The following is a 17,819-nucleotide window of genomic DNA, read 5'->3' as shown; positions in this document are numbered from 1 at the left end:
AGAACCCGTGTAAGGCAGAAACCTGTCGGAGAAGGAAAATTCAAATATTTTCCACTAAAACGAGCAAAAGAAAAGTGGTACGATTGCATCCTGTGAAAGGTGGAAAACTTGTGAGACCTGGAAAAACAAAGCAGTCCTGCCAAGTTCCAGCTCTCACAGGGGTCACTGTAACAATAATATGTGGGTACATAAAGACAGAGAGAAACAAAGCAAATGTACAAAACCACACATGTAACTAATGGCACCTGAAGGACACCAAGTGCTCAGGAAATGCGTTGGAATCTACTCAACAGCAGTAGATTGTTGGGTTTTTCAACAACAGGACCCATAAAAAACCAAACCCATTGCCCTCGAGTCAATTCTGACTCTTAGTGACCCTATAGGACAGAGTAGAACTGCCCTATAGAGTTTCCAAGGAGTGCCTGGTGGATTAGAACTGCCGACCCTTTGGTTAGCAGCCGTAGCACTTCACCACTACACCACAACAGGAATTCTGTGTAAACGGTGGGAGACAGGAAGGTAGAGTACACAGTGTGCCACTACCGGGCTGCTGTCTTCTCACCGTCCAGTGGGACCATGGGATGTCAGCCAGGTCACCAGGGCCAGCTCATCAGAGCTCCATGAAGGGAAGAATAGAGGATTTGGGGGCCTCTGTTCCCTGTGGGGCATAGGGGAAGGAGAGAAGCCCCCTAACCCCACATATGGACTGGGCCCCAAGTCCCTGCAGCTATTCCCAGAGGTATAGGCTGGACAGCTCAACCCCATCACCCAACACCCACCCCAGATGTCCCCAGGCCACTCTGGAAGCCTTCTCTGATGGGGACACTGGGGAATTTTTTTGCCTATGATGTCACTGTCTTAGAAGCGTCAGAAAATGGGGTCAGTTCAATGCATACTTGTTGTTGTGGAAGTAATGACAATAGCAGCTACTGAAGACAGCAACCCCATGAGGCCCTACACCATGGGAACTGGACCCTGAGAGGTGAAGAGCCCTGCCCAAGGTCACACTGTGTAGCCGGGTCAGGATCTGAATCCAGGTCATCTGACCCTTGCCCACTCCACCAGAACACCAAGCACCTACTGTACGCCAGGGAGCTAAGTGGGACCGGGACCAGAACCACCACCACCACCACCACCCTCCCCCAAGCCCTGGAAGCTTTCACTTCAGTCAGAGACATGACCCACTTTCCCAGAAACTGGAGAGAGGAGGCATCTGGGACCCTTGCAGCACTGTCTGTGGTCCCCAAAAGCCAGTCCCCTGCCCCAGACAGAGCCCTCACCCCAGCCCCCCTCACTGCAACCCTCTGCCAGCTCCCCATCTACCCCACTGTCCCCCACTGCCCTTACTTCCCACTTACATGAGCCCTTCACCCATTCCAGCCTCCCACAGACTACGCAGCTGCAGCAGCCTCAGCATCTAAGGCAGCCCCCACCCCACCCCTGAGGTCTGTTATGTTGTCTGGCAAGAGCCACCAGCTCCCATTGGCCTAGGATCCAGGTCCTGGATGGCCCACCAGCTCCTGCTGCCTCAGGGAAGTGGGAAAGATGGCTGGGACAGTGCTCTGGCCCCTTTCTGGAAGGGGAGGGGGTCCAGAGAGGAGAGAGGGGAGAAGGGGAAACCCCAAGGACTGGAAGGGGGGCTTTTGGGTGGGGTTCCCCGACAGGTTTGAGGCAAAGCAAGGTGTCCCGCAGGGTGATGAGCTGTACAACCCAGAGGCTCGTGGCCAGCCTTAGTGGCATCGAGATAAAAAGAGAGTGGCTGAAACCTTACCATTTTTTTTTTTTCTATTTTCAGGTTAGTTTGGTTTTCCCTGTAAAACCTGGTACATTTCACTTTCAAAAAGCCCCACCTGAGCTCATCTGGGAGCCCTGGTGGCACAGTGGTTAAAGGGCTTGGCTGTTAACCAAAAGGTCAGCGTTTCGAACCCATCAGCCACTCCACAGGAGAAAGATGTGGCAGTCTGCTTCCGTAAACTATGAGCCAGGATCAACTGGATGGCAGTGGGTTTTTGGTTTTTGGTCTTAGGTGAATGGAGGAAACAGAACAGGGCGATACCTGGGGGAGCCAGAATCTAGAGCTGGTGTGGGAGTAAGGGTGGGAGAGGGGGAAGAAGGGGTCAGATCAAATGCAAAACCCCAAAGGGGGCCAGAGCGGGAGAGGCAAGTCCCACCCTCTCCTGGGGCAGGCGTGTGGGGGGCCAGTATCCACTGAGGTCTCCTACTTCTGTGTGTTCTAACACCTTATCACCCAGGTGAGGCGCCTGGACCAGCAGCACTGGCATCACCTGGGAGCCTGTTAGAAATGCGGACCCTCAGGCTCCACCCCAGACCTAGTAAATCAGAATCTGCATTTTAACAAGGCCCCCCCAGGAGAGTCGTGGGCACGTTAAAGGTTGAGAAGGCCTGGTCTACCAGAAGCAGAGCCCAAAGACTGAAGCTGCAGGTGCTACATCATTTTGCTTCTGAAAGGAAAGATTATTCTAAGGGTCAACAACAAGTAGTAGGTACTATGATCACCCCATTTGACAGGTGGGGAAACTGAGGCACCTGGAAGTTTAGAAATGCCTAAAGTTGCACAACTAGGCAGTGGCAGAGCCAGGATCTGGCCCCAGGCAGTCTTGCAACAAGCTCATGCTCTTATCCACCAGGCTATCTGCCTCCTTCTTGGGAGGGTCCAACCAGAGGCAGGAGGTAGGACTGGGGTGGCCACGAGGATGGGGCCCGCAGCCCAGGGCTGTGAGACTTTAGTCTCATGAAACTAAGATCAAGGTGTCCAGCAGAGCCACATCTTTCCTGGAGGATCTAGGGGAGAATCTTTTTCCCTGCTCACTAAGGTTGTTTGCAGAATTCAATCCCTTGCAGGCACAGGACTGAGGTCCCTGTTTCCTTGCTGGCTGTCAGCTGAGGACCACTTCTAGTACTAAAGGCTGCCCGAATCTTTGGCTCATGCCCATTTTCAAAGCCAATAAGGGCAGGCTGAGTCCTTTTCATGTTGCATCTCTCTCCTTCTCTGTCTCATCTTTCTCTAACCCACTGGGAAAGGCTCTCTGCTTTTAAGGACTCGTGCAATCAGATTTGGACCACCCAGACAATCCAGAATAATCTCCCTATCGCAAGGTCCACACATTTCATCACATCTACAAAGTCCCTTTTGCCATGTACCATAACATATTCACAGTTTCCAGGGATTAGGGTGTGGACATCTGGGGGAGGGGGGGACATTATTCTGCCTCCTACATCCCTGCTCATAAGTAACCGCTAGGCTATACTGCCAACATGCTGGGCTTCCTCATCTCCTGGTTCTGGGAGGCGCTGAACCCCTCTCTCCACCCTGAGTGCTCACCTGAGCTCCAGACCTACAGACCACCTGACATTGAAGCCATGGCCCTCCCACACCTTAAGCATACCCACAGGCACACCTAGTTGTCCCTAGCCACAAGAGGCATCCCTCACCCTATCCGCCACACCCTAGAAGCAGGAGTCAGGCTGAGAATCGCCCAGTTCCCACCTCTGGTCCCCAGGGAGCTGAGGGGGAGTGTGCATGGCTCCACGCAGCCTGACCCCACAGTTGAAGAGAAAACCCACTGACAGTGGGCCCAGAAACAGCCACAAAGATGGAACCTGGAGTCCCTGGCTATAGGGAACCCCAGGAACAGGTAAGCACCCTCTTTGAGATGAAGTTTTCAAGAATAGTGGGCAACCTGACTGAGTACCTACCAGGCGGGGTGGAAGAAAGAGGTGGGAAGGGGCCTGTGGTCAGCAGAATAGTGATCCCCAAAGATGTCCACGTCCTAATCCCCAGGGCCTGTGAATATATTAGGTGATGTGGCAAAGGGGAATTAAGGTTGCGAGTGGAAGTAAGTTTGCTAATCAGTTGACCTTGGGGAGATGATCCTGAATCATCTGGGTGAGTCCAGTGTGACCACAGGTTCTTAAATGTGGAGGGGGGCGGGAGGACAGAAGAGGGACTGATAAAGAAATGAGATGACGGCAGAGCAGGGTCAGAGAGATAGGGTGATGCTGGGCCTGACAATGGAGGAAAGAGTCTAGAAGCCAAGGAATGGTGGCAGCCTCTAGACGCTGGAAAAGGCCAGGAAACAGATTGTCCTCTAGGGCTTCCAGAAAGGAGTGCAGCCCTGTCAATGCCTTGATTTTAGCCCAGTGAGACCTGTGTCAGACTTCTGAGCTACGGAACTGTAAAATAACACATTTAGCAGCAGACAGGCCTAGAAGTCACAGCCTTGAAAAACCTGATCGGCAGTCTTCTCTGCACATATGGGGTCACCCACCATGAGTCGGAATCGATGGCAACTAACAACAACAGATGTGATTAAATAAGAATCTTAAAATGGGGAGATTAGCCTGGATTATCCAGGTGGGCCCAATATAATCACTTATATCCTTACAAGAGGGAGGCCAAACCAAAAAGACAAACCCGGTGCCTTCGAGTCGATTCTGACTCATAGCAACCCTATAGGACAGAGTAGAACTACACCATAGAGTTTCCAAGGAGCACCTGGAGGATTTGAACTGCCGACCCCTTGGTTAGCAGCTGTAGCACTTAACCACTACGCCACAAGAGGGAGGCAGGAGGGTCAGAATCAGAGAAAATGTGGATGGATGGTCAGGGAGAGAAAGAGGGAGAGAAAAAGAAAGAGGGGGAGAGAGAGAGCGTTCTGAAGCAGGGGTGGATTATCTAGTAGTACAGGCTTACTTGCACTTACTTACTAATCTGTAGTGAACAATTTCACACATCTTTGATGTGGTGAAACCCATGTGAAATTGTTCATTACAGATGATCTGGTAAGCAAGGTAAGCACTATGCTCACCTTGCCTATTGGATAATCCACCCCCGTTCTGAAGACGCAATGCTACTGGCTTCGAAGGTGGAGGAAGTGGCCAGGAGCCAAGGAATCCAGGCAGCCTCCAGGCTCTGGAAAAGATAAGGAAACAAATTCTCCCCTAGTGCCTCCAGAAGGAACGCAGCTCTGCCAACTCACTTTAAACTTCTGGCCTCCAGAACTATAAAATAATAAATGTGTATTGTTTTAAGCCACAAAGTTTGTGACATTTGTTACAGCAGCAAATTCATATTAGGAAATGATACAGCATTTCTATTAGGAAACTAATATAAACTGCAACCAGGACGAATGAAAGAGCCGACTCTGGGGTTAGAATCAATCAACAGGGTAATTTGGCAGCTAACAGAATACGGGGCCTTGGGCTGCATGAACAGAAGCAGGGTGGCTACAGTGAGGGTAGTGTTGATGCTCTCAGCCCTGGCCCAGGCTGCCCCAGAATTCCACAGAGGCCCACATCAGGGCCAAGCTCTGCCAGGAGCTCCACACACCAACATCCAACCTCCCACTTGACGCTTGAACACAGGCAAAGCAGAACCGGTGCTTTTCTCCAAACACCTAATCTGTTCTTTGCTCACTTTTTCCCACCTCCGTGAACAACTCTCACCATTCAGTTGGATGTGGAGCCCCCAATCAGGACATGACCCCTGGTTCCCCCCTCGCCTCTGCACTCACACTCAGTCCATCTGCAGGTCCTGTTTCATTCCATCTCCAACGTATACCCACCTCCATGTGCCACTGCCCTGGTCCAGGCTCCCTCATCTCTCCCCTGGAGCCCTGCAATAGCCTGGCCTCCAGCACCCATCCTGATTCCCCCACCCAGCTGGCACAGTCCACCATCCAGACAGCAGTCAGAGGGAACCTTAAAACGTGATGTCGCTCCCCAGCTGAAATCCTTCTTACCGCAATCCACAAAGGGTCTGCACCATCCACCAACTTCTCTGCCACCATCTCATACCACCCTCCCCTCGCCCACTCACTCCAGCCATACTGGCCTCTTCCTGTTCCTCCAGCTTTGAGGTTTTACCTCTGCTCCCTGTCTGGATGGTCTTCTCCTTGGCAGGCTCCCTCTTCCCATTCAGTGTGCATGTCACTGTCTCAGAGAGGCCACTCTGCTTTCCAGATCTAAGAGAGCCTTCTTGTCTCTCTCACACCGGCTGGTTAAAATCCGCACCCCCCCCGCCCACCACCACCACCACCACCACATTGCAGTGACTGCCACCAGGCTGCTTAACATCTGTCACCACCAGCAAAATGTCAGTCCCATGACTCAGAGACCGGGTTCGGCCCTTCATGAATATATCTGCAGCGTCCAGAACGGTCCCTGGTACCCAGTTGCTGTTAATTGCCATCCAGTCGATTCCGACCCATGGTGACCCCATGTGTGCAGAATAGAACTGCTCCATAGGGTTTTCAAGGCTGTGCCCTTTCAGAAATGGATCACCAGGCCTGTCTTCCGAGGCACATCTGAGTGGGTTCCAACAGCCAACTTTTTAGTTAGTAGTCCAGTGCTTAACCACTGTGCCACCAAGGACCCCTGGTACACAGTAGGTGCTCAGTAAGTGTTTGTGGAATGGGTAGCAACAGGTTGACAAGAGGCTTTGAGCCCATGTCACATGAGAAATAAAAGTTGGAGGACTTCAGTGTGGTTGGCTGGGACACTTCAGGGGCCCAGCGTCACTGTCTTCACATCACACAATGATATTTCTGAGAAAAAGGGAGCTGACTTGCTGTATGCAGCCCCATCTGCTGGAACTAGGACTGAAGCTTCAAGGAGATAGATTTCAGTGCATTGTAAAGAGCCTTTAAGCATCAGAGCAAAGATTCCCGGAGTGGCGCAAGTGGTTTACGCTCAACTACTAACCTAAATGTTGGCAGTTAGAACTCACCCAGTGGCGCCACAGAAGAATACCCTGGTGATCTGCTTCCATAAAGATCACAGCCAAGAAAACCCTATGTTGCAGTTCTGCTCTGTAATACATGGGGATTTCCATGAGGAGGAATCAACTTGATGGCAACAGTTCTTTTTGTCTTTTTTTTAACTATCAGAGCTAACCCAAGACGGCATGAACTGCCTCGGGAGGGAGTGAGCACCCTGTCACTGGAGGTGTACAAGCAGAGACTGGATGATTACCTGGGACAGCTTGGAACGAATGCCCCATGGAGCCTGGAGCCCTGCCTGGCACAGGGCAGCTGCTCCCATACCACGTGCTAGAAGAATGCACGAATGAATGAAACAAAGATGCATGTCTGAGAAGGACTTAGGCACTCAATGAGTAACTGGACTGAGCAGTGTATAAAAGTCTCTCTCCACCAGTGAGGCTACCGAGAATGGTCAGTGGTTTTCAACCATATGCAGTGAAGATTCCGGAACAAGCTCCCTCCTCCACCAACAGCCGCTACACATGGTGGGAGGAGAAAGGGAGGGAAACTCGGAGAACTGGCAATGCCCAGAGCTGCCTTTTTTGACATTATACACTTCTGGGCCTGGGGCCCAGCTTACCTGAGTTCTCATTCTGCTCTCTCCCTGCCCAGTCCTGGGACTGTGGACAAGACCATTCCTCCACTTCCCCATCTGGAAAATGGGGACCATGCTACCAGACAGACCCACACCACAGGACAAATGCACGGCCCCAAAAAGACCATAAAGAAGCAAAAGCCAAACCCATTGTCGTCGAGTCAATTCTGACTCACAGCAACCCTGTAGGCCATTAAAAAAAAAAAAACTCACTGCCATTCAGTTGATTCCGACTCATAGCAACCCTATAGGGCACAGTAGAACTGCCCCATAGGACTTCCAAGGAGCGGCTGGTGGATTCGAACTGCCGACCTTTTGGTTAGCAGCCGAGCTCTTAACCACTGAACCACCAGGACTCCCCCCCCTCAAAAAAAAAAACAGTTGCCGTTGAGTCGACTCTGACTCATGGTGACCCCATGTGTGTCAGAGTAGAACTGTGTCCCATAGGGTTTTCACTGGCCAATTTTTCTGAAGTATATGGCCAGGGCTTTCTTCCAAGGCACCTCCGGGTGGACTCCACTGGCTTGGTTAGCAACCGAGCACATTTACTGTTTGCACCACCCAGGGTCTCCTAAACTAACCATCTGTTGTGCCTCTCACCACTCTCCAGGCCCAGATGCAGACACTCTTCAGCCCCATTTTCCTTCTGATGACTTTCCTGAGGTGAACAGCAGCGGTGAGAGTGCTGGCGAGCCTGAGGATGAATCACAATCAACTCAAGAAACAAGTCTAGGTCTGATATGAGTGAAAGCCTTCGAGTAGAAGCAGAAACTTACAGTAAACGTGGCCCTTCTCCCAGCACTGACTGCTCTCAAGCTGAGTAATGTGGCTGCCCAGCCCCAAATGTGTCCTCCTTGCTGCCCCAGCCTTTCACAGAGGACGGGGAGGCCACCTTTAAGATAAGCCAACACCTCTCAGTGCCCCTCACAGCAGGGTCCCCTCATCCTGGTGCATAAGGTGGAATTCTGCCTGCATGCCGGAATTTGAGCAGCCCTGGAAAAGTTTCCACTTTCCAAAGTAAAACCAAAAAGTCTCTTCTGCCCTCCCGCCCATGCCTGAAATCCCACCATCAGCACTCTACTCTATGGGGAAACTACACTTTCAAAGTGGAAACCCCAGGGGGAGGTGTGACACAGCTTATCTATCACCTGAGCAAAGATTCATTCATGAGAACCTTGCACCTCCATGAGCACCAACTCAGAGAAGAGTCTTCTAAGTCCAAGTCGGGCTGGAGGAGAATCGAACTGGAATTTGGGGGCATGGATGTGGGAGAGGAGTGTCCGGGTGGTGAAAATGATTAAGGGCTTGGCTGCTAACTGAAAGGTTGGCAGTCTGAACCCATTCAGAAGCGCCTCAGAAGAAAAGCTTGGTGACATGCTTCTGAAAAGTCACAACCACGAAAACCCCATGGAGCATCATTCTATTCTCAAACACATGGGGTCATCATGGTCAGAATCGACTCAACAGCCACTGGAGAATGTGTGTGTGTGTGTGTGTGTGTGTGTGTGTCCTCCACGCGCACTGGAGGAAATCTTGGTGTACCCTTAGTACTGCTGGGAAGATGATGGGGGAATTCTCCTAACTGCTGAGTTCACCATTTGGTTCTGGAATGCCGTGGGCTTGCCCCTACGCCCTACTTGTGGGTGAAAACGGTGGAGTGTTGAGGGGAAGCCTCATGGTAATAAATTCTTCTCTCAGAATTTGCAAAAGTCATCCTAGATAACATTGTAAAAGCCACACTTGGGGAGGCTGTGATACAAAGCGTCACAGGCTAAATGTCTTCCTCAGAAGTTTCCATGCCAGCAAGTAGGCATTCTTGCTCTCCGCTGCCAGCCACAAAATGATGCTTTGTACAATCAAAAAGAAGGATTTAAAAGTCAGAGATTCAAGCCCTGGCTTGTGTTTTGCTTTGTTGTTGTTTGAGGGGTTTTATCTGTTTGTTTGTAGTAATAAGCTTCTCAGACTTTTATGGGAAAAACAGAAGTGGAAAAAGGTTTGAATGGTCAGAGGAAGTACTGTGCTGGGCAGGCAGTCCCCTCCCCCACAGATCCCCCCCCCCACCGCCACATTCCCAATGCCAAGAAATGACCCAGGAGCTGGGCCCTCAGGAGAGATGCTTACCCCTCTAGTAGGCAGGAATGCAAATTAAAACAAGAAGGATAGAGCCCTTTTCACAGTCACATTGACAAAAATACAACCTCTGATAAGATCAAACGTTGGTTAGGATGTGGGGAAGTCGTTACCCTCATGTACTGCTGGTGGGAGGGCAAATTGGTTACCCTGGAAGGCAATTCAGCAATATCTTTTCATTTGGATACATGTTTACCCTGTAACCTCAATATCCCACTTCTTCACATCTTCCCTGGGAAAGAATCACACACATTCCCAAAAGCTTCCATATAGGGCTGTACATTGCAAGAGCAATAAAAACAGAAGGAAAAAAAAAAAAAAGGAGTACGAACCTTATTACCCATTGAGAAGGAACATAAATAATTAAATTATGGAGCACCCACTTGGTAGAATATTAGACAGCATTTTAAAAGACAAGTGGAGGATCTATAATTATCAGCGTGGAAAGTTCTCCAAGACATACTGTAGACATTGTGAAAATCAAATGAAGAAACATAGGTACCGTATAGTATTGTATATGGAAAACCCTATATATTTCTGCTAAAAAAATATAAAGATATGGACATACATTTGTATAGGGTTGCAATGAAACACATCAAATCAATGAGGGCTGTTACTTCTATGAAGGAATTGGGATGAGGAAATGTCAAAAGAACTTAGTTTTATCTGTAGTGTTCATAGTTTTTGCTTTGAGGATATATTCATACATTCTTTGGAGAATATATAGAGGTTTCACTCTGTAGAAAAGAAGCATGCTAGGTTCCACCACCAAACACTAGCAAAGCCTGCCTGGCCCTCTCACTTTTTTGGTTCCCCTTCTCTCCCCAAGATCTTGGCACCCCAAACTCTCACCTCCCCTGGGGTCATGAGCAAAGGGTTTGGGGAAGTAGGAAGGGTGTTCTTTAGTCAGTGTCTCTGCCTTGTAAGGATGTCAGCTGCTCACTCTGTTGAGGGTGTCTCATGTTGCCCGTTGAGATGGAATTGGGGAGGGGAGTGGACCTAGGAGAGAGGTTTGGTGTACCTGCAGTATGGGCCAGGAAGATGATGGGGGAATTCTACCTCTGCTGAGTTCACCATTGTGTCTGGAATGCTTGTTCCCTTTCCTGCCTACATCCTCCTTCCGTCTGCCTGAAGCCCATGTGCCCTCTCTTTCCTGATTTCAGATTTGGAGGAATAGGACTAAGTTCCAAGTGTGGGTTGCTCTCTACCTGTAGGGATTAGAGGGGGAGCTAGACCCTGCTCCCCCCAAGCGGACTGCTATTGCTCTGTCCTTTGCCCCCGTACCTGTTTTCAGCAGGCATCCACCAGCACCCTCTATGTGCTACCCCAGGGTCCACCAGGATATTATGGTGGCCCATGGACTTCTCTCTGCCCTTCAGACCCTGCACACAGCACTGACAGCAGTAGATGACGTGACCAGGTCCACATTGGGTTAATCTGAGCTCTCCCCCCAATGCCTGGTTTGGTGCTGGCCACCGGTAAGTGCTCAGTTTTCCTATAAAGAAGCCCCAAACTCGGTGGTGGGACTTCCCACCAAAGGAAGTCAGTACTGACCTTTCTAAATGGTCAGATGCCCACCACGTGCTCCAGGACAGGAATCCTCACATGGTTGATAGGCAGGACTGGGGCCTGGGGGCCCGACTCTGGCCGGTCCAGCATCTTCACCTCTGCTTCTCACCCACACGCAACTCTCCCTCCCTTACTAGACCCTCCCAACCCCCACCCTCCCTCAGGGCGAAGAGCTGGAAGAATCAGGCAGAGGAACAGAGCCCAGGCACCAACCTTTTCTGACCACGGGAGGCCCCACCTGCCTGCCCGAGACCCCACGAGCCTCACCTGATCAGCCCCGGACCCCGACGGGGCCACTCACCGAGCGGGATAAACAGCGTCTGTCTGGTGCCACGCAGTGCCCCCAGTTCAATTAATGTTGAATGAATGATCGCCAGCGCCTGGCGACGGCAGGGAGGAGGAGCCCCCACTAGCCCTTCAGTCAACCACCCACCTGTGAGAACTTGTAGATTCCACCACCCTTCTTGTCACTTGCGCCCCCTCACCCCAGTTGGGCGGGAATGGGGTGAAGAGCTTCCCTGCCCCTTCCCCTGCGCCCCCACGCGTGTTGTCTGGGGCTCAGGGTACAGGGTGAGAAGGAGGCGGCTCTGGATCGCTAGCGCTCCCCCCGCCCCCAACTCCCGCTCCAGCTCCAGTCACCTCTTACCGTCGGGGGGGCTCGGAGAGCCCGGAGGAGCAGCAGTCCCAGCACAGCACGGAAGGCGTGCATCCCGGCGACCGGAGGAGGGCTCCCCAGCCGGGGAGACTGGGAAGCGCCCTAAACCCACGTGCGGTCCCCACAGCTCGTAGCCGCGCGCTGTAGACCTCAGGCGCCGGGGGTTGGGAGCTCACCTCCCTCAGCACCGCACGCACATAGTGAATCACTTCAGAAGTGTGTGCTCCTTCCCCAAGGGTTTGGCCCCAACTCTTCCCTCCCCCATCACCCCGAGGCTCGCTGGGTACCTAGAGCGGTTTCCAGGAACATTGCTAATAACAAATACGAAAAATCCGCCAGGGGTTGGCGGTGTGGGGAGCAAAAACGTGCAGAGATGACTGAGGGACAGGCTACCGGGAGCACACTTGTAGGTTGCGCTTTGAATGGCCCGCCCCGGATTTGACGACTGAATGAGTCCCCTGGCACCAGGGAGGGGGCCTGGAGTTTGCTGCCCTGTCCTGGCTGGTCGGAGGAACATAGAAGGCAGCTCCCCGCAGGAGGTGTGGAGCTCAAAGGAGACTAGGAGACCGTGATCTGATCCCAAAGTCTCTACTCCCACCCCATGAAAAGTGAGACCTGAGCAGGTTCCTGCTCCTGACACTCTGATCAAGCCAACCTTCTTCCTCCAACTGTAGGTTCTTTGGAAGAAACAGCTGGAGTCAGGAGACTCACAGAGAAAGCCAACACCATCCACACACCCCCCTATTCGTAAATATTTGCTGTAAAGTGAATCAAGGGATGGATGAAGGATGGATAGATGGATGGATGGATGGATAGGTATGGATGGACTGATAGGTGGGTGGGTGAGTGGGTAGAAAGAAGGAAGGAAGGAAGGAAGGAAGGAAGGAAGGAAGGAAGGAAGGAAGGAAGGAAGGAAGGAAGGAAGGGAGGGAGGGAGGGAGGGAGGGAGGGAGGGAGGGAGGGAGGGTGGGTGGATGGGTGGTTGGACTGACTGTTAAAAACATGGATGGACAGAAGAACAGCGTATGTGGTTATCAATCCACAGATGTTTCTCCGCCCGCTAAGAGTTTTCAGCTCAAAGGAGGAGGCTGGCACTCTGACATAGAAAAAAGAAACAATAAATTGCTGAGGCTGCTTATGTACAACCAAAAACCTCATAAGATTTAGTTCCTTGGTTTGAAGGCTTAGGGTCATGGTTTCCTGGAACATCCCAGTTAATTGGCCTGATAACATGTTTAGTGCCTCTAGTTCATTGCAAGCAGCCATTTAAGGCATGACAATTGGTCTGTATTTGCCTGGAGCCACAGAGGAAGAAGGAGAGTCAGGAATAGGAGGATACGGAATGTGTGGCTAATTGCCTCCATGACTAACTGCCTCTTTGGCCATAAGACCAGAAGAAATGGATGGAACCCAGCTACCATTACTGAACTTTTTGATTAAAAATTCTATAGAAGAATCTTTATCAAAAGGGGAAAATACAGAACAGAATTTTAAATTCTTACGGACTCCAGACTTTCTGGAGCCATGGAGGCTGGATGAACCCCTGAAACTGTTGTGCCGAGATAATCTTTAAACCTGAAACAAAAAACATCCCCTAACATCTTCCTAAACCAAACAATAGTTTAGCTTAACTAGCAAAAAATGTCTGCCTTGAACATTACGCTTTTTTAAGGACTATCTATATGGAATCAAATTGACAACAGCAACTCAAAAGATGAGACAGAAAACTTAGGGGCAGTGGGTTTATATTAATGAGGAAGGAACAACTCAGAAAAGGAGGGTGAGAATAGTTGCACAACCTGAAGAATGTAATCAATGTCTCTGAAATGTACGTATAGAAATTGTTGAATTGGTGTGTGTTTTGCTGTGTATGTTCTTAACAACAACAAAATAAATTTTAAAAAAGAAAGAATACAAGCCTCATTCTAATTAGGTTCTCATTTGTGGGGGGGATGATTTTCTCCGCCAGAGCTTTCTCATCCCAGAGGTTCTCTTTTGACTCCTTTCATTCAGTAAATGTTTATTGAGCAGCCACTGGGTAGGCCCAAGACAATGGTTATTTTGCCACTTTTTTGTTTGTTTTTTTCAGATGAGGAAACCAGGGCTCAGAAACAGGCAGGCAGCCCTAGGTTCTCTAACTAAAGTTGGACGGGTTTTTTCCCATGAGCCCAGAAAGACCCAAGGACCCTCAGGCTTTTACATCTCAGCCTGTCCTGTAGAGGGCCAGGCCCCTATCTTCTGGAAATAACCCCATCTTCACCAGCAATAACCTCCAGCCAGAACGTTCCCAACAAAAATCTCAACTCTTGATCAACCCACACCCAATCTTCCTTGGGCTCCTGGATTCCACTTGGAAAAATTGCCCCTCTTATGCCCCCTCCCAGGAGATCCACTTCTGAGCTCTCCCCTGGATGCCCCAGGCCCAGTGTCGTAGGATGTTTGAGCTGGGACTATGTTAAATAAGTAAGTTATGGGAGTAGCCTGCCTATGATATTCCCAAAGCCAGGCAGGGGTGGGAAGAACCCAGGATATATGTTTCCCAGTCTAGAGCTTTCCACAATACAAGAGCTGGTGTTTTGAATAAATAAATACTTGTTAAACACACATACAACCAAACAACATCAAAACAGTTTGCACGAGGGAAAATACAAGTAAAAATCAATTACAACTTTTGAAAGTTCAACCTTTCTAGTAATCAACAAAGATGCAAATTAAGGCAAACTTCAGGAACTTTTTAGATTTATTTAATCTTTTTTTTTGCTTTATAAAAATGATTTCTGTAAAATCGAGCCCCACAGTTGTGGTGAAAACGGAGTATTCATTCATACTCTGCTGGTAAATTTTACAGTTCTTTTCAGAAAGCAATAAGACAATTCTTAGAAAAAGCTAAAAAAAAAAAAAAAAGTTATTTCTGACTTGTTGCCCAGTAATTTCATCTCAGTGAAAAGACACTAAGGAAATAGTTGAATCAGAAAAAGAAAACTATAAACACAGTGCTGTTTCCCAAAACATTACTTATAAGAGCAAAATTTTGGAAACATCCTGAGTGTCACAATAGAGAATGGTTAAATAAATCATGATACATCTATTTAATGGGGTATTACACATCCATTAAAAATTAAAGTTATATAAGCATAGAATTATCCTATGACCCAGAAATTCTCCTCCTAAGTATATACCCAAAAGTACAGATACTTGTATATCAGCGTTCATTAGAACGCTGTTTACAATAGCCCAAAGGTAGAAGTAACCTATACGTCCACCAACAGATGAATGGGTAAATAAAAAGGAGTACATAGGTTCAATGAGCTATTTATTACTCAACCATGAAGAGAAATGGAGTCCTGATGCATGCTGCAACAGGAATGAACCTTGAAAACATGATGCTGAGTGGAATAAGTCAGTCAACAAAGGGACAAATTTGTATATCCCACTTACATGAAATATTTAAAATAGGCAAGTATATAGAGATCAAAGCTGATTAGTGGTTACCAGAGGTGGGCAGGAAGGAGGGGAACAGGTGGACTCACTGCTTAGGGGACACTGGGCTTCTGTTAAGGATGATGAAAATTTTGGAAATGAATAATGGTGATGGTTGAACACTTGATAGACATAATAAATGTCACTGAATTGTACATGGAAGAATGTTGAAATCGCTAATGTTTTGTTTTATATATATATATATATATACCACAAAAAAAAAATTTTAGAGATGCCGTGGAAACCCATCTCTTCCATGGGCTTCCAGAGGCACCCTCCTAAACCCACCAACCCACCACTCTGTATAGAACCCTGGCGGGCCAGGGACATGGCTCATTACCCAAAAAATATTATTTGCTTAATAGTAGTAATAATAGAGCTACCTTTGAGTGTTTGCTTTGTGCCAAGAGTTCTGAGGCATAGATTCCTTGGATCTTCATGGAAACTCCCTGAAGCAGATCCTATTTTTGTACCCATTTTGCAGGTGAGAAACTGAGGCACACAGACATAAAGCCACTTAGCCAGGTCACAAAAATCCAACGGTGCCCAGGACCCTCCACAGCCTGGCTCAGACCAACTTCTCTAGCTTTGCTTTAGCTTCTTTGCCTTCTCTCTGTTCCAAAACAAAAAACCAGCTGCCATCAAGTTGATTCCAACTCATGGCGACCCCTTGTATGTCAGAGTAGAACTGTGCTCCATAGGGTTTTCAATGGCTGTGATCCTTCAGAAGTAGATGGCTAGGCCTTTCCTCTGGGTAGATTTGAACTGCCAATCTTTCAGTTAGCTGCCGAGCACTTAAATGTTGGCACCACCCAGGGACTCCTACCTCTGCTCTGCTCCAGCCCTCCCCAACATGCCAGGCTTTCTCGCCTCTCCTTGCTTTTGCTCCTGCTGGTCCCTCCGCTTGGAACCCAGTCATACTTCTATTTCTCTTCATCACCTGCCCCCAGGCCACCGCCTCTTGGTTGCTTTCCTGGCACTGCCCTTCCCCCCTCCCCAGCCATCTTTCCAGCTAGAAAGGCGGTTGGTTTCTGCTGTTGTCTGTGCCTCAATTCTAGAACTGAGCTCGGCCTGTCATAATGGTAATGAGTGGCTCATGTGTCCCTCTGCCCCAGGAAACTGTGGGCTTCTGGAGAAGTGGCATGGGGCTGCTGGCCTGCCCATATGCAGGTGATGCGCGTGCTGGTCTGCATGTGCCCTGTCTGTGCATGCCCCCCCAGTGCCGTTCACAGTGCCCGGGCTGCCCCCCCATGCCGAGCACAGTACCTGGGCCATAGCTCTGAACCAATGACTGGCCAGCTGCAGAGAAGGGCATGTGCAGTGGGCGGGGAACTGCTGGGAGAATTTGGCCTCTGTTGTTGTAAACTGCACCCACCTAGGAACATGGCCAGATAAGGACCAAGCAGAGATGGCCTGGTGGTTCGCAAAGGCCTACAAAGAGCAGATGCTGGACAAGGCTGAATCTGCGCCTTCTGCAGGTTTCGGGCGGTTCGTGAACCCCTTGACGCATGTGAAAGTGCTTTGAAGAACAGGAGGGGAAGTCCCTAGGCCCCATGAGAGGCACTGCAGCAGGCTCTGTTGTGGGATCACAAGGGACAAAAGGCCTCCTCCCGGCCCTTGAGAGCAAGCTCTGGAAGCCACTGCCACAGCCTGCTTGAAGCAGGAGGGCAAGCAGCATTGAACGGACAAACTTCTGCAGGCTGCCTCCTCAGAGGAAGGGAGAGAAGGTGGGGGCCACAGGAAGCCCTCCAAAGGGAACCAGGAAAGGGGTGCTGAGCAAGACACAGTCCCAACTAGGTGCAGGAAATTCAGGGACTTCCCTAGCAGCTGAGAACCCCAGCCCCAAATTACCCTCAGCCAATAAAAGAATCCTTTCTGCCACAGGCAGCAGCAGTCAGGTAGGAAGCTGGAAACCAAGAAGGAAGGCCTGGTCCCTTCTTCTCTGACACCCTGGTACTTTACTAAGTAACTTTCTTCGGTGCCTGAATGGAAGGAGGACTCTCCACAGGTGGCCAAAGTGGGGAGTTCTCTGGCTCACCTTTGGCTGCGGCTGGTCCCAGTGACTGAGACCAGCTGGTTCCAGTGACTGAGACCGAGAGGTCAGGCTGCTTTCAACTCAAGTTTCTAGAGCCCCACCCCCTCCAGGTTCAGGATGCCACCTGCGTCTTGGTGGCTCAGTGCTGGCCCCTCACAGGGTGGTGAGAAGTGAGCAGGTGGTACCTACCCTTACTGGCCGCTGAGGGCCATGGCCGAGAGTTTGTTAAGGACACACATGGCTCAGACATGGCAGTAAATGTCAGAGTGTCATGGCTGCAGGGTAAACCCCAGGAATGTACACCCACGAGCAGAAGACTTACAGAGGCCTAGCCATCCAAGCTCCCACTGCTGAGCCCTGGTTGGAAATGAAACACCACAGGGGCTCTGCCTCTCCAGGATTGGGGTAGTGCCCCTTCCCACAGATGAGAGAGAAGGTTGGGAGGGCCTCAGGCTAGTTCTTGGTGACTTTCCACCGTAATGACATTCACCGTAACACTGGCATTCTCTAAGCGCCTACCAGACATCTAATCCTGGCACCAAAATTTCAAGTCAGTATTGCTATCCCCATTTT

At 49.9% G+C, this 17,819-nt stretch overlaps 1 protein-coding gene across 1 annotated transcript in view; it reads right to left on the bottom strand.

Annotated features, from left to right (window-relative positions):
- The window catches only part of TNFRSF8 (TNF receptor superfamily member 8), an 84,747-nt gene extending 72,962 nt beyond the window's left edge, over positions 1-11,785 (bottom strand). The window contains exon 1 of the mRNA XM_064279929.1: positions 11,723-11,785. Within this exon, the coding sequence (XP_064135999.1) occupies positions 11,723-11,785 (63 nt within the window). The remainder of the gene's footprint in view (positions 1-11,722) is intronic.
- Positions 11,786-17,819: the final 6,034 nt, after the last annotated feature.

This window comes from Loxodonta africana, chromosome 3, assembly GCF_030014295.1.
Source record: "Loxodonta africana isolate mLoxAfr1 chromosome 3, mLoxAfr1.hap2, whole genome shotgun sequence".
NCBI lineage: Eukaryota > Metazoa > Chordata > Mammalia > Proboscidea > Elephantidae > Loxodonta > Loxodonta africana.
The sequence above is the reverse complement of the archived record's forward strand: the minus strand, read 5'-3'. Positions and strand labels throughout refer to the sequence as shown.